At 39.2% G+C, this 16760-nt stretch overlaps 2 protein-coding genes across 2 annotated transcripts; both read left to right on the forward strand.

Moving 5' to 3' along the window:
• Positions 1 to 6548: 6548 nt before the first annotated feature.
• Positions 6549 to 11221, forward strand: LOC108080562 (uncharacterized). The gene is made up of 11 exons (XM_070285061.1): positions 6549 to 6707; positions 6847 to 7185; positions 7249 to 7385; positions 7440 to 8046; positions 8102 to 8599; positions 8962 to 9001; positions 9060 to 9223; positions 9477 to 9806; positions 9865 to 10001; positions 10059 to 10946; positions 11005 to 11221. The coding sequence occupies exons 1-11, from the start codon at positions 6549 to 6551 to the stop codon at positions 11219 to 11221; spliced, it is 3516 nt and encodes a 1171-aa protein (XP_070141162.1).
• A 167-nt stretch (positions 11222 to 11388) lies between these two features.
• Ir75a (Ionotropic receptor 75a) lies at positions 11389 to 13789 on the forward strand. Its single transcript, XM_070285949.1, has 7 exons — positions 11389 to 11485; positions 11546 to 11730; positions 11797 to 12136; positions 12189 to 12336; positions 12395 to 13007; positions 13067 to 13347; positions 13513 to 13789. Exons 1-7 carry the CDS (start codon positions 11389 to 11391, stop codon positions 13727 to 13729), a joined length of 1881 nt encoding a protein of 626 aa, XP_070142050.1. The 3' UTR covers positions 13730 to 13789.
• The last annotated feature ends 2971 nt before the right edge of the window (positions 13790 to 16760 follow it).

Consider the following 16760-nt stretch of genomic DNA (forward strand, 5'->3'; position numbering starts at 1 on the left):
TATTAATAAAACAACATCCAGGAATTCACAAAGATAATTAATTATAACTTTTTTACTTAGAGATCAGGCTTACATATTTTTTGCAAAGTTCCTTTCTCCTTCTTACTTCACACTTCAATCGTCACCACACGGCGTATGCGTAATATCGAGTTAAAAAATGACGCGCTGGGGAAAAGTTGAAGATTAATGAGACCCACTAGCAAGGAGGAAACATATAAAATGACGATGGCCTCATATTTTCACTGTACGCAAAAAACTTAAATATTAATCTTGACTGAACTCCCAGGGTTTTAATTGATGGCAAGTTATTAAGCGCAAATATGCCGGGGAATCGGAATCCGATGCCGATGCCGCTGCTCTAACCAGCTCGTCAGTCGGGCGATTCGTTAATGAAAAATCAACCGGAAAAGTCAAAGGCGCTGTATGAATAATGCTGACGACGACGACGACGACGGGCACAACCAAGGCTGCAAGACAACATCTCATTTAATTATGCAAAAATAGGGGTGGTGGAAAAATAATGCGACCCCATAACTTAATTATGTCTCACCCACTAACCTAATTTTATGCATGGCCAATGCCGACATCCCGACAACCGGACAGCCACATGCTCATCAGCTGCGCCACAGCGACACATCCGCATCAGGTTGCGATAACTATTTCCAATAATTTGGAGTGGTCCCTCGGCCACTTGCATGTTGCCTTGCCTTCAAGTCGGCCGTCTGATATCAGGGCAGCCTCATCTCTGGTGCATCTTCGTCAGCCTCGACGTCAATGCTACTTGCCACTTGATTAGACGCTTGTGCTGGCTAATTATGGCTTGGCTTTGCTTTTGATTTTGATACTGATTTTGGTCTGACACAAAGGAAATTCGCATTATTTTTAGTTGATTTGTCACAAGGCTGGGGGAAATGCTAACTAGAAATCTAACCCTGGCTTTATATGTCTTATAGCTTTAAAAGGGAGATATCCTTTTTCCTTTTTTTTTTTTGCAGATTGCTTAGGTTTTCCTTCCTAATTATCTGGGTAATATAATCTTCCAAAGACAGGAGTTATATACATTTTTTGTTTAGCGAAATCAGAGCCACATGCTTGGCTGTTAATTACACTCTTCACTTTGCAGCAAATTGCTGGCAGAAGCACAAACAAATGGTGCCCAAAAAGGACATCACCAAAATTCAGGCATCGCTTTTGGCTTATAATTTTGGGCTTTGCCTTTTCTTAGCTGCTGCGAACGGGTTAAAATTAAATGCAGGGAATACCCACTTTTCGCCTCCCACACACACACACACAGGATGCTTCTTGGTTTTGGCAGAGAACAACTTGAGCACGTTCAACGCATTTTCTCATCAACGTCGGAATTGCACTCAATTTTTGAAGGCTGCTGACGGTCCTCTTCTCGGCTTCCACTACCCTTATTTCCTATCCTTCGCCTGCCAGCGAATATTTGTTTTTTTCTGGTAGACTTTTTTTTTGGTGGAAATGCATTGTTAGGAGGCTTCCCCAGAAGGGTATGAAGGGTATCATGGTTGACGCGCGGAAATTTGTTGTGATTTATTGTTATTTGGGAAGAATGAGAACATTTTTATTTCAAATTTGAGTATTTATTTTTACTGAATTTACTTTTATTATTATTTATTTAATTAAAGAGATTGAGTTTACATTACATTAAATTTAATAAAATTATTTTATGAGTTTACAATTATTATTTATTTATTTGATTAACCAAATAACTCAATTTCTTTAACAACAGAAGAGTCAATCTAAAACAATGAGAGAGTCTGTTTAAATATTTTTAGGATTTTTAGAACTATTAAAGCTAACACACACTTAGACTTAAAATCAGTACAGATATATACAGAATTCTATAATGTTTTACTAAGAAAGTATCTTTATCTTTTGACAGGCATACCCAGCTGTACCCTCTTATAAAATCAAAGAGTTTCCTTTCCTTTGTTGATGTCCCAGGCAGCTGCTGCCTATATCCAAGCCTCTGAGTATGATGGGGTCGTCACTATATATTTTGTGAATCTGCGGAAGCGCCAGCAGCAGGTGGTTTATATGGGTCCAAAGAAGGCAGAATGCAGGCACTACTATTTGCCAGCTGTTCATGGAATATATATTCACATATAATACGTATTTTAGTTCAATTTTTCAGAGAGACACCAGAGGTGACGTCTTTTTCGTGTGAAATGGGATTGTCAGCGCCGGCGGCTTTCCGCAAGTTTTCTAGTTAAGCTAAGTAGCATTAAAGCCGCAATTTAATTAAATGCAAGTCAAAAAAATTTACTCTGCGGTCAGTTGAGAAAAGCAGGGCCCCCCATTTCGGCGAACTTTATGGCCCCGGGCCAATGCAATTGTTCTAATTATTTCACAGTTGAGCGACAGCGGACGGCACGTGCCGAGCTCCCAGTCTCCGGAATTCACGATCCCGGCTTCCCTTGGCCTTTGGCCCTCCTCCGTACGGATTTCCACACCCCCCTTGTTCGTGGATTGATTCACGTTTTGCGGAAATGTTTACAAAATGGAAGAGGCAGGCCCTGGCGAGGATTAGGGAAGCGTGAAATGCAGCTGAATCGTTCGGGTCGAGGCATTATAATGCACAAATGTTTGCACTTGTCTTTGCTAAGTGGGTTCCCTTGTTCACAAATGCCGTGATTTCTAGGGCAGAAAAGCTAATGTGGAATTTTCAAACTTATTAAAGGACCTTCGATACAGAAAACACAAGCTAAATTTTGTTGAAATTTGAATAAGCAATCAAAAAACACTCCATTTCACAAAAGAGTGGAGAAATTATCACTAAACTAGGTACTTTATTTATATTTCTAGAGCAAGCTATACATTTTGAACATATATTAAGTTTTTTTGAAGTTAATCAAACTAAACTATATTTAATTTAGAATTTTTATACTGTAAAAATTGTAAACTCAAATGGAAAAATATTTAAATAAAACCAATGATGCCAAGTTCTCAAATTGTTGTCATTAAAAGCCCTCAGTTTCGGCACTAACCTATTGTCCCACTGCAGGGAACCTTCGACTCATGTATAATTTTCAAACATTCAATTTGGCCAGGCCCAGATTCTGGCCCAGACTTTGCAGTTGTGCAAGTAAACAAAAACATTTCAACTTAGTTGCAAATTTAATGAACACAAATGCAGCCGAGGCTGCAGACCAGTAACGAGGGAAGAAAAAAATTAAAAAAAAAAACTGGGAAATGGAAAATGGAGAACGGAGAATGGAAAAGCCAAGTCCACACCGCTCTTCTCTGATATAATGACACACAAAACGCATTCGGACGACGCTTAAGTCAGCTCTGCCTCACCAGACACGCCACAATCTTGACTTGTGGGTCAACCAACAAATCCCCAAACCAATTCAATAAGAGCAATAGAAGCGAAGGAGGGACGAACGCCCCGAGAGTGGTGGAGAGAAGGCCTTCTCTCGACTGCGGAAAAAAAATCTACAGAAATTCAATTAATTTAAATGCAGTTTTTTGTGTGAGACTGTTTCCTTATGCTGCGGTATATGTATATGTGTACAGGAGCGGCACGGCCTGGAAGATAGAGGGGTGCCCAAACGGATACTTTACAATGTAAATCTCAAGAGTGCGATACCCCAACTGCTGCTTTTTGTGCTTTGCATTTTTTGCTATTTGAGAGATGTTTTGTGACCTGAAGCGGTGTCAGTGAAAAATTTGAGTCTTCTTCAAACACACAAAACAAAAAAATAAATAAAAAAAATTAAATACAAGATAGCAAAGATTTTAAAGATAAAGAATCTTTTGAAAGCCGAAATAGAAAAAAAATCTAAGGCCCTTTGAAACCTAAAACCAAGCGATAATTAAGAGGTAGGGAAGCTATTTTCTGGACAAGATGGAGACGAAGCAACGCTATTTGAGTAATAAAATAAATACTAATTGTATATCAAACTAAATCTAACTTTATGTATAAACATCCTATTTAGTAATAACTTCTAAGGTAGTTGAAAATATAACCTTTATTAAATAAAAGTATAATCTTTATTAAACTTTTAAACATATTTACCTACATGAAAAGACACATAAACCCTTTTTTTTAAACACTTGTAAACCCTTGAACTTGATTTATTTTGTGAAATAAAATTAATTTACTCGAATTTATACCACAATCGTATTTCTAGTTTCTGTTTTTTCCACCATTTCCCCCAATCAATTCCCTTGGAGTAAATAGTTTTTGTTAATAGCTCGTCTTCTTCCTTCTGCTGCTGCTGGTTGACCAGAATCCTCTGGTGGATTATTTTGCGGGCATTTGTGTAAAATTTTGTGCCCTTGCCATCCGCTTCATGGAAAATTTATGATTCTCTAATGCCCGTTTAAATCAGCGATAATTGCACTTTATTTGCACTCAATTGTAATTCTGTGTCATCCAATATGGAATTTCGGATGTGTCGCAGTAGTTGTCTCCATCGAAAATGTCACATTTGTGGCTTATTGTAAATATTTCGCATCGCTACTGACCGCATTTCAATTGATTTTTAATATGCGTTCATTTTGGTTTTTTAATGTATTTTTTGATAATTACAATTAAACAGGTTTCAATTAAGTATTCCCTTTAATAAACTGATTCTGATGTCTAATTACCGATATCAGTTTTTAAATATTTTATTTAAAAGTCGTGTGTGCATTATCAGACTCGCTAATTAAGTTGATTTAGACAGTTTAATTGGCGCTCAATTAAAGGGAAGAAAGGTAGGGGCTAGGCAATTACGGGTTGACAGTTCAATTAGGACCGGGCCATTTGAGTTGGTTAGAAAAATCAACCGACTTTTGTTGTTGCGAATCAAAGTTTTATGGGACTTCAAACAGCTGAAGCGAAGCACAGCACCCAGATGTTGACAATTACGTATACGCCTGGGTGGCTTGGCGAGGAATTGCATAATAATTATGTAATAATGTTTAATTAGTTAGAGATTTACTTCAGTTTTGGCTGTTTAGTACATTTTTTAACACTTTTTCAGATATATCATATTAATCACAAATAGAGATATTATTTTATATTTTTTTAATGTTTATTTATATTTATGTATTATTGTTGTTGATTTCTAAGAAGCATTTTTAATAAGTTAAATTTTACTTTAATTATGGTTTTATTATTTTTTTCTTTATTTTAATATTACTTTAAATATGTATTTAATTTATTCATTATGGTTTTTGATGTTACAGAAGGATATCACATACGCCACATTATTCGAATTTATTTTATTATGTTTAAAATTAATTTTATTTAGATAATGTTGGGGCTTTTATTTAATTTTAAATGTTTCTTAAATACTTGAAATTAAAACATTCTTTAAAAAATTCAAGTTTCGCAAAAAAAAATTAGAAATATTGTTTTTGTTTAGAAAACTTTTGTTTCTTATAAAAAAATATTTAAATAATTTTATAGAAAACTTTTACGCTAATTTCTAAAAATATTTCATTCAAAAATAAATACATATATATTTTTTTAGAGAGCTCTCTTAACATTTTATAATATAATTTCAAGATTTAAACAAATCGTTATATATTAAAGATTTGTTTTCCCTTTTTCTCAGATTATTTTCAAGATTTTTTTGTAAGCACTTTTCACAGCACCCACACACATTTTTCGAAATACTTAAAATTCAGCTGTGTTATTCCAGCCTTTGGCCACGTTGAACTGCTCTAATCGTATCCAAAATGCACACAGAAATCTCCAGGCGAAAATAAATAAACTTTAGGAGGACCAACCAAGGCGAAAACCAAAACCGAATCGAAATTGAACTAAAACGCGAACCCAGAGAGACAGAGCCGGAGGAGATTCAGAGATACGTCAAAACGCGCCAAGCGCGCAACGCAGACTGCGCCGAAACGATATTGAGTCCGGGCCAGAAGATTGAACTGGGCGACCAGGCAAAGGACATGCAAAAGGCGCAAAATCACTAAAGCCAGCGACGTGCCACCCCGGCTCAGAAACCATTAACGCCGCAGGAGGAGGAGCAGGAGCAGGAGGAGGAGGAGTGGGAGTGGGAGGAGCAGCAGTGGGAGGAGTCGCCCACCCATCTTCGTCTGGGTTTCATTCATAAATCCAACTTGCACTTTTGTTTACGCCACCAGGTCCTGCGCAGGCGCCTGGCCAAACCACTTGTTGCTCTTCGGGCCAAATGGCTTTTACCTTTTTTTTTTGCTTTTTTGGGTGAAGATGTCAGTTTGGCTGTTGGCCCAAAATTTGACTACCGCTGTCAATCTGAATTGGCAACTTGATGGCTGTCCCCAAATTTGGCTCTAATAACTTAATTGCCTTTGTTGATTTTTTGAGGCTATAAAAGGTTGAGACTTTTGGCTAAAAGGCAAGAAAGTGCTTAGAATGATGGATTTGGCTTTGTATCGACTGATTGTCTTCAATCTGCTTCAAATAAATTTAAGGAGTGTGATGGTATTTCATTGCTGGTCCTTAGAAGGTGAGCAGAGCTCTGATTTTGCATGTTCAACAAAGGGTTCCCTAAGGGCTCTGCCTATGTAAATATATAGAGGCTCTTCCTCTGGCCGAAATGCTGAATGGAAATGACATTTATTCGCAATACATTGACCTGAAACAAGGCCCTGAGCATTTGGCCAATATACACAAGGAGTATTTGGACAGTGATTTGGTCAGATTGGCTGTGTTTTTGGACTTGAGCTGTGAGAGAGCTGAGCTTATTACAAATCAGGTAAAATTTATAATGGATTGCCTTAAATTTATGGAAACTTTTTCTAAATTCTAGAAAATTTTACTAAGTTTTAGGATGATTTTCTTTTAAGCATAGTTATATATAAATATAATTATAATTATTATTAAAATATCCACAGTCAAGTCGTGCCCGTTTGTATAACAATAATTTCCATTGGCTGCTCTATGACTCTGGTGGCAACTTTACCAAACTAAGCCAACTCTTTGAGGCAGCCAATCTTAGCCTAAATGCTGATGTGACCTATGCCAGGCGTCAGGATGAGGAGCTCTTTATCCTTTACGATGTGTACAACAAGGGCAGCCACCTGGGTGGCAAACTAAACATAACCATTGACCAGAGTATGCTGTGCAACATTAGTAACTGCCAGGTTAAGGAATACCTAAGTAACTTGCATGAAGGAACCAGGCTGCAGCAGCGTCGAGACTTGTCCAGCATCACCTTTCGATTGGCTGCCTTGGTGGGTTAGCAAAAAAGTATACAAACAATGAAAAGAAAATTAAATAATAGAAAAATCTATTAGGTTTCAGTTCTACCCATTAACTCCAGCGAGGACGTACTCCTAGAATTTCTCAATAGCGATAGGGACTCCCATATGGACTCCATTTCTCGCATAGGCTATCGCCTCATCCTGCACACTCAGGAAGTGCTTGGTTTCAAGTAAGTTCAAATTAATACAGAATATATAAAAGTATCGTTTGATTTTTCTTTAAGGCTGGACTACATTTGGTGCGGTACTTGGAGCGTTCAGGATGCCTTTGGCGGTGCCATTGGCCTGTTGGTCAATGAGTCTGCCGAGCTATCCACTTCCCCTTTTGTTCCCTCCTGGAATCGCCTGCATTATGTGCATCCCATGACGGAACAGGCTCCCTTTCGGGCTGTGTGCATGTTCCGTACACCACACAATGCCGGAATCAAGGCGGCCGTGTTCTTGGAACCCTTTACACCCACCGTTTGGCTTGCTTTTGGTGGCTTGCTGCTCTTTGCTGGAGTTTTGCTGTGGCTGATCTTCCACCTGGAGCGGCACTGGATGCGGCGGTGTTTGGAATTCATGCCCTCGCTGTTGACTAGCTGCCTGATCAGCTTTGGAGCTGCCTGCATCCAGGGTTCCTATTTGATGCCCAAGTCATCGGGGGGCAGATTGGCCTTCATAGCCGTGATGTTGACCTCGTTCCTCATGTACAACTACTATACTTCGATAGTGGTGTCCACGCTGCTTGGGTCACCAGTGCGTTCCAACATAAGGACTATCCAACAACTGGCTGACAGCTCCCTGGATGTGGGATTCGACACGGTGCCATTTACCAAGACCTATCTGGTGGTGAGTTAAACAGTTCTCCTTTTCTAGATCTTATTCCCTAGATCTAATTCCCTAGTCCTCTCCACGCTCGGACATTCGCAGCCTGTATAAGCAAAAGGTTTTGACCAAGCGGGATCCCAATAGCGTCTGGCTTTCACCTGAAGAGGGGGTGATCCGTGTGCGAGATCAGCCTGGTTTTGTTTACACCTCGGAGGCCTCTTTCATGTATCACTTTGTGGAGAAACACTACCTGCCGCGGGAGATCTCTGATCTGAATGAGATCATCCTCCGTCCCGAGACCGCTGTCTATGGCATGATCCATCTGAACTCCACCTACAGGGAGATACTCACTCAGCTGCAAGTGCGCATGCTGGAGTGTGGCATCACCTCGAAGCAGAGTCGATTCTTTAGCAAGACAAAGCTGCACACGTTCTCCAATAGCTTTGTGATCCAGGTGGGCATGGAGTATGCAGCTCCCTTGTTTTTGTCCCTTCTAGTGGCCTACATAATGGCTCTGATGATTCTCCTACTGGAAATCTCTTGGTCGCGTTATGTGAGAAAGAAGCTGGCCAGCGTCTTTCCACAAAATTAGTCAAGGAAGATGTCAAATATATGTATGTAGTTGAGGTGAGTGCTTAGGGGTTTCCCCTTCCTTTTTATTTAGAATTAAGTTTAATTGTCTAGAAATTGCTATAATTTTCATATCAATTTCTTTTGGGCTTGACAGGTTGATGTCGTCAACCCATTAAGTTGTCAAGTCAAGTTCAAAATTCTTTTGTGTATTGATTATGTGTCTGATAGAGGCATTATGTGTACCCTATAAAAGCCCAAGTTGGCTCATAATCAGTATCATTAATTAGAAAGTTATTTGCCTGAGAATCAGCCATGCTGGAGCTGCACACTTTGATATTAAATAACTTTTTGGAAATTGCCAAGTTAAGTCATATTTTGATCTTACATTGCTGGTCTATGGATTGTGAGTGGGGTTTTTAGGAGGTAATTCCTTGATATACTCTTTGTTTTTCTCTTTTCAGCACTCTTGCACTTGGCACAGATGTTAAAAAAATCAAATGCTTTTATACAGTTTGAGCATTTAGACGCAAACTTTCAACCAAATAATTTAGTAAACAGCCAAATTTTGAAGTTGGGCGTTTTTTTGGATCTCAATTGTAATGATAGTGAGGTTGTTTTGAAGGAGGTGAGGAGATAAAAATGTGTTTACTACTTAATACAGGCATAAGTATGTTTAAAATTTAATTTAATTTAATGTAGTACTTACTTTAATTTGAATGAAATTTTATTTTACTTAATTTGTTGTTATTTAATTCAATTTAATTTTGTTTTATTCAATTTAATTATATTTAATACTGTTTAATTCTATTTATTTTTAATTTAATTTAATTCAATTTAATTTAAATTCACTTAAATTCAATTTAATTGAATTCATTTAGGCCAGTTCCAGACGTCTTTTTAGCCATCGCTACCATTGGCTGGTCTACGAAAGATTTGTGAATTCTTCACGCTTCGAAAAGACTCAACTCTATATAGATGCGGACCTTACCTACGTCACTAATAATCCCTCCAACGGAAACTTTATACTTTACGATCTCTACAACAAAGGACTTCAGCTAGGAGGAAAGTTGAATGTAACCGCAGATCGAGAAATTTCCTGCAATGAGCAAAAGTGTGAAGTCCAAAGATATCTCAGTGATTTATATACCAGGAGTCCCCTGCAGCACAGAAAGACCTTTACAGGACTAACCATGACAGCCACTGGCATTGTAATGAAAGCTCCCGAAATACATTTAGCATTTAAAAAATATTTCTTCCTCTTTCAAGATCACTGCCCTGCCCCTAAACTCCACCAAAAAGGACATATTTGCTTTTCTGGAATCCCGGGATCGAATTTACTTGGATATCTATTCACGATTTGGATTCCAATCACGTCAGCCCCTAAGGGACATGTTGGACTGCAAGTAGGGAGTTTTTTAAGATGATGATATGGATTTTTTTATAAACTATATATCCTCCAGATTTAAGTACATCATTAGAGATCGCTGGACAGATGGCAATGCCACTGGCGGCATGATTGGAGACCTCATTGAAGGACTGGCGGATATACCTATGGCCCCTTTTATTTACTCCCTCGAAAGGGGTCTTTTCGTACAGCCCCTCACCAAGTTCACCAATTTCAAGGAGATTTGCATCTTCCGTAATCCCAGATCAGTCTCCGCTGGCCTAAGTGCCACCGAGTTCTTGCAGCCTTTTAGCGGAGCTGTGTGGCTGACTTTCGCTCTTCTGCTCCTGCTAGCTGGCTGCCTTCTTTGGATCACCTTCTTGGTGGAACGCCAGCAAAAGTGGAAACCGTCTCTACTGACCAGTTGTCTGCTCTCCTTTGGAGCTGGTTGCATTCAAGGAGCTTGGCTGACACCACGATCGACCGGCGGGCGAATGTGTTTCTATGCCCTGATGGTAACCTCCTTTCTCATGTACAACTACTACACCTCGATTGTGGTGTCCAAGCTGCTGGGTCAGCCGGTGAAATCGAACATACGGACAGTGCAGCAGCTGGCTGACAGCAGCCTGGAGGTGGGCATAGAGCCAAATGTTTATACCCGCATCTTCATAGAGACTACCGAGGAAAAGAGCGTTCGTAGTTTGTACTTAAAGAAGGTGGTTGGAAGCAAGCGCTCACCGGAACAGATATGGTTATCCACAGAGGCGGGCATAAAAGCTGTGAGGGATAATAAAGGATTTGTCTATATAACTGGAGAGGCCACCAGCTATGAGTTTGTGACGAAGCACTTCTTGCCCCACCAAATCTGCGAGCTGAATCAGATTTCCCTGCGCGATGTCACGCACACTCAGACCTATACGATTGTGGTGAAGGGTTCGCCATATGCGGAGTTATTCAAGCTAATGTGGGTGGAGGTGATCTTTATATATCTTTATATATATTTATTATATTTCCCTCTTAAGTGACCTGCGCCTGATGGAGACTGGGATTCATTTCAAGCATGATCGCTATTGGTCGAAAACCAAGCTTTATTGCTACCAGCACAATCACACGGTGGCCGTGGGTCTGGAGTATGCTGCTCCTCTGTTTATACTGCTGCTGTGTGCTATGATTTTCTGTGTGGGCGTGCTGGGACTGGAGGTCATCTGGCATTGGCACCAGCACACCGTTCTACCCTAAGGTAGGAGACAGGCCAAGGACATTGGCAATTTGTTTAGCGATTTAAGGCAATTTAAAGCAAACAAACAACGCATACTGTTGACAGCTTAAGTGGGTCTAGGCAGGGACTTTACAACCCTATAAAAAGGGGAGATTTCTCATCGTGAGTCCAAACTTCAAAGTCAACAATGCAGCTGGTGCAATTGGCCAACTTTGTCCTGGACAATCTCCTGCAGTCACGAGTCGGATTCATTGTTATCTTTCACTGCTGGCCAAGAGATGAAAGTGGGCAAGGCAGCTCTCTTCATAGCTCATATTCTTATCGTTTATTTCCTTCCCTTACAGGTCTCCAGTTTGCTTTGCAGTTCATCAACCCCATTCATCCCAACCTCGTCTATCATCAATATGTTCAAATGCAGGGAGTCCAGGATTGGTCACATCTCGAGCTTAGTTACCTGGAGCACTTGCAGCCTACTCTAGCTATTTATGTGGATTTGAAGTGTGATCAGGCGGAGGCACTTCTAGAAGAGGTTGTTGTTAAATATAAATAATTATTAATATATATTATTAATCAATTCAAGTTAATATTTTTATAGGCCAGCCAGAAGCAGCTCTACAACCAGCACTACCATTGGCTTTTGCATGGCAACCAGTCTGCTCAGGATTTCTATGATTTCTTTTCCCCTTTCAATATATCTATTGATGCAGATGTCAGTTATGTTCAGGAATATGACCAGGCAGACTCCTCCTCGGTTGTGTATGCCATTTATGATGTCTACAGTAATGGCAAAATCATTGGAGGTCAACTGAACATTACTGGATCCTATGAGAGCACCTGCAATCCTAAAAAATGCCGCAGGACTAGGTACCTTAGTAACCTGCAAAAGCGTTCTAAATATGGTAATAGAGAGCAGCTCACAGATGTGGTTTTGAGAGGTAAAAATGAATATAACAATTAATATATAAATTAATGTTTATTTTCTTCTAGTGGCTACAGTAGTCACACAGCGACCTCTTACCTGGTCCGATGATCAGCTTATAGATTTCTTAAGTCAGGAGAATGAAACTCACATAGATTCCCTAGCCAGATTTGGTTTTCATCTCACTCTTATCCTCAGAGATCTCCTGCACTGCAAGTCTGTTGAGTAATCTATTAACTTAAACCCTTTTAATCTCATTTTCTAACCTTTTCAGAATGAAATTCATCTTCGCAGACAGTTGGAGCAAGTCGGATATTGTGGGAGGTTCCATTGGAGCTCTAGTCGACCAAACGGCAGACATCACGGCCACACCTTCTTTGGCCACCGAGGGCAGACTCAAGTATCTCTCGGCCATTATAGAGACGGGTTTCTTCCGTTCGGTTTGCATTTTTCGTACGCCACACAATGCTGGCCTTCGAGGAGATGTGTTCCTCCAGCCCTTCAGTCCCTTGGTTTGGTATCTTTTTGGGGGAGTTCTCTCTTTGATAGGCATACTGCTTTGGATCACTTTCTACATGGAGTGCCGGCGTATGAGGCGTTGCTGGCGCTTGGACTACCTGCCCTCGCTGCTCAGCACATTCCTGATAAGCTTTGGGGCAGCCTGCATTCAGAGTTCGGTTTTGATACCTCGCTCTACGGGTGGCAGGTTGATATATTTTGCCCTGTTTCTGATTAGCTTTATTATGTACAACTACTACACTTCGGTGGTGGTCTCCTCGCTGCTTAGTTCTCCAGTCAAATCAAAAATCAAGACAATGCAGCAGCTGGCAGAGAGTCCGCTGACCGTGGGCTTGGAGCCATTGCCCTTCACCAAAAGCTATCTCAATGTGAGTTTAACTTTATATATTTTAATTCTTTCAGCTTCTAAGGATTTTTGTTTTTATAGTATTCCAGACTGCCCGAAATCCATTTGTTTATAAAACGCAAAATTGAACCGCAGACCAAGAACCCAGAGCTTTGGCTGCCCGCCGAAGAAGGTGTCCTACGGGTGAGGGACAATCCTGGCTATGTTTTTGTCTTTGAAACCTCATCTGGTTATGCCTATGTGGAGAGATATTTTACAGCCCAGCAGATATGTGATCTAAATGAGGTTTTATTCCGACCCGAGCAGCTGTTTTATACGCACTTGCATCGCAACTCTACTTACAAAGAGCTCTTTAGACTTCGGTAAGTGTTTAAAATCTCTCGAAAGAAATCCAATTTGGATTGACTTTTAATTGATTTTAAAACTCAAAAGGATTCATAACGTTTGCCACTTTCTAAAACAAATATGTTTAATATTACCTTTCAAGAAATTCCTATTAATCTCCCTTTTTAATCTCCCATTTTCAGCTTCCTCAGGGTTTTGGAAACCGGCGTCTATCGGAAGCAGCGCAGCTACTGGGTCCACATGAAGCTCCACTGCGTGGCCCAAAACTTTGTGATAACCGTGGGCATGGAGTATGTGGCACCGCTTCTGCTCATGTTGATCTGCGCCTACATCCTGGTGGTGCTCATCCTCTTAATAGAGCTGGCCTGGAAGCGATTTCTCACCCCACAACCGCTTTAAAATCCCTTTAAGCTGCTGCACAAAACTATATACTTATTCAAAATATATACTATATGCAAGAGAAAATAAAAACACTTTGCGTTAACTTTTCGCATCGTGAAATTATGCAGGGGCCAACGCTTTTCCCTGCTTCCTGTTTTCCTGCTCTCACGTTTTTCCATTCTTCCGTTTTCCCGCCCGAAAATTGCAGCACGCCTCGTTAAACGGAGGGTTGGCTAGAGGATACCGGGGATATAGGGGCAAGGACGTGGCTGGTGGCCATGTTTTCATGAGATTTTCGTATTTGCATTAAAAACTTTTCATGTTTGGCGGTTACTTTTTATTCTCCATTTTCACTTTTGGCAATGATTTTATTCACTCTCCTTCTCAGCCCATTTTATTTGCATTTTAATGCTAGCCAAAAGGTTCTATTCGAATTGAAAACTATTGGGTTCTGGTGTTGTGTGAGATAAGTAAAGAACAGTCGTATTAAAAACAGATAAATAAAAGAACCCGGAGTTCTTTCTATGACTCAATCATTCTGCTCTCCTCTATGATTTATGTAGTTTTAATGACATCCGCCTTTGGCAAAACATATTGGAAGGGGTGTGTCCAAAGCCTTAGCCAAATTGATGGCAAAATCACCCAAGGAGCTATCCCCTTAAATAGGAATATAATAAATGTTATAAATCTGAATTTGATAAATAAAAAACAAGGTTTTTCTTTGACTAATATTAATATAAAAACTTATATAAAAATGTTTTAAATTAATAATAAAAATTAAGGCAGGAAAGATATTATATATTTGAAAATCAAATCAAAATCACTAAAAGTGCATTATGAACTTTAATAAGACGTAAGATAAATAGTCAAAGATATTAATTGAATATAAAATAAACCCTTTTTTACACCCTTGCAGGGTATTATAATTTCAGTCAGAAGTTTGCAACGCAGTGAAGGAGACGTTTCCGACCCTATAAAGTATATATATTCTTGATCAGCATCAACAGCCGAGTCGATCTAGCCATGTCCGTCTGTCCGTCCGTCTGTCCGTCTGTCCGTTTCTACGCAAACTAGTTCCTCAGTTTTAAAGCTATCTCAATAAAACTTTGCATATAGTCTTCTATATGCTCTCACTGCTATATATGTCGGAACGGGCCGGATCGGACGACTATATCATATAGCTGCCATACAAATGTTCGATATATTTTTAGAAAAAAAATTAGAACTTTGCTGTTTTTTAACATTCTTGCACCATTTTTTAGAATTTTGGTAAAAATTTTATGAAAATCGGACGACTATATCTTATAGCTGCCATAGGAACGATCGGGAAATTAATAGGGAAAAATTATAACTTCGTTGTTATTCAACGTGTTTTTATCTACTCTGAGATATAAGCTTTTGTTATTATTTTAGAATTTTGGTATACATTTTATGAAAATCGGTCGACTGTATCATATAGCTGCCATAGAAGCGGTCGGTAAATGTATAGACATTTAATTCGGAAAGCTGTTCCGAGTTAGTTTTTCTAAGCTTAACAAACACTGCATACTTAATTAATTTAAATAACTACCAATAATTTTAGGATCACCAGAGATGAAGCTGGAGGAGCGAGCAGCTGGCAGGACAGACCTCAACCGGATGGCAGTAGAGAACGGTGATCGGATCTTGGCTCCGGGCTATATAAAAGCCTGCAGCAGGAGTAGATAATTAAAATATTTATAAATGCAATTTAAATATGTAAATGTAATTGATGGAACACACAAATATGAATCAATAAAAGATGGTGAAATCAATGTGCAATTTTTTTGTGAAGGCAGCATTGATTTGGGATCGTTTGGGGAAAAATCTAATTATTTTGAAAGCTAAATCTAAACTAAAAATTTTTTTTTCTGAATTTTAACATTTTTTTCGAATGTTTTAAAATTTTACTACATTTTTAAAATTTTTGACTAAATTTTTAAAATTTTCTGAATTTTAAATTTTTTTCTGAATTTTTAACATTTTTTTCAGATTTTTTATTTTTATTTAAGAATTTTTTTAGAATTAAACAAATTTTTTTTAAATATTTTAACTGCCAAATTTGAATTTGAATTTAACGACGATCAGTTTCAGTGTGCCCAGGTGCAGTTGTAAAATAACACCTAAATTTGGATTCAAAAGGTTTGAGTCTCCGCTAACTTGCGCCGGCTCCTAAATGGTTTGGAACTTGGACAATTTATAACAGTTTATACCAGTTTTCAGCTGCTTGCTGCTGATTTCTGTTCGCCTGTTACCCCAATTTGGGAAACGGGCAATTTGCTTGGAAATGTTCGGTAATTTGGATGGGCTGCTGTAGGGATGTTGTTGTAAAAAGGTTGTTGTTGCCATAAGCTGTTGTTGTCGGCAACAAATAGGTATAAATGCATAAAATGAAATATAACAGTTTATACCAATTATTATTTTTGCCCAAATGTTTTTATAACAGTTTATACCAGTTTTCAGTTGCTTGCTGCTGGTTTCTGTTCGCCTGTTACCTCAGTTTGGAAAGCGGCCAATTTGAATGAAAAGTTTTGCTCACTTGCATGAGTGATGCTCATCTGCAACAGTGATGGTCATCTGGCTATATTTCAATATTGGAGGTCAATAAAGTCGGGCTTAATGTCAGTGATGCGCATGTGCATCAGTGATGCTCATCCAGCTATTTTTTTGCATTATTGGTAGAAAATTGCATCTCACTAGCTGCCAGTGATGAGCATCACTGATGGAAGTGAGCATCACTGATGGAAGTGAGCATCACTGATGGAAGTGAGCATCACTGATGGAAGTGAGCATCACTGATGGAAGTGAGCATCACTGATGGAAGTGAGCATCACTGATGGAAGTGAGCATCACTGATGGAAGTGAGCATCACTGATGGAAGTGAGCATCACTGATGGAAGTGAGCATCACTGATGGAAGTGAGCATCACTGATGGAAGTGAGCATCACTGATGGAAGTGAGCATCACTGATGAAAGTGAGCATCACTGATGGAAGTGAGCATCACTGATAGAAGTGAGCAAAACTTTTCAT

Source organism: Drosophila kikkawai, chromosome 3L, assembly GCF_030179895.1.
Source record: "Drosophila kikkawai strain 14028-0561.14 chromosome 3L, DkikHiC1v2, whole genome shotgun sequence".
In the NCBI taxonomy this organism is placed as follows: domain Eukaryota; kingdom Metazoa; phylum Arthropoda; class Insecta; order Diptera; family Drosophilidae; genus Drosophila; species Drosophila kikkawai.

Bases quoted from the DNA above. Each gene is read 5' to 3' on its own strand.
- LOC108080562 (XM_070285061.1), top strand. From the start codon at position 6,549: ATGCTGAATGGAAATGACATTTATTCGCAATACATTGACCTGAAACAA. The intron at 7,186-7,248 runs GTGGGTTAGCAA...AAAATCTATTAG, and splicing joins CCTTTCGATTGGCTGCCTTG to GTTTCAGTTCTACCCATTAA. The intron at 10,002-10,058 runs GTAGGGAGTTTT...TATATCCTCCAG, and splicing joins AGGGACATGTTGGACTGCAA to ATTTAAGTACATCATTAGAG.
- Ir75a (XM_070285949.1), top strand. From the start codon at position 11,389: ATGCAGCTGGTGCAATTGGCCAACTTTGTCCTGGACAATCTCCTGCAG. The intron at 12,137-12,188 runs GTAAAAATGAAT...ATTTTCTTCTAG, and splicing joins CACAGATGTGGTTTTGAGAG to TGGCTACAGTAGTCACACAG. The intron at 13,348-13,512 runs GTAAGTGTTTAA...TCCCATTTTCAG, and splicing joins AAAGAGCTCTTTAGACTTCG to CTTCCTCAGGGTTTTGGAAA.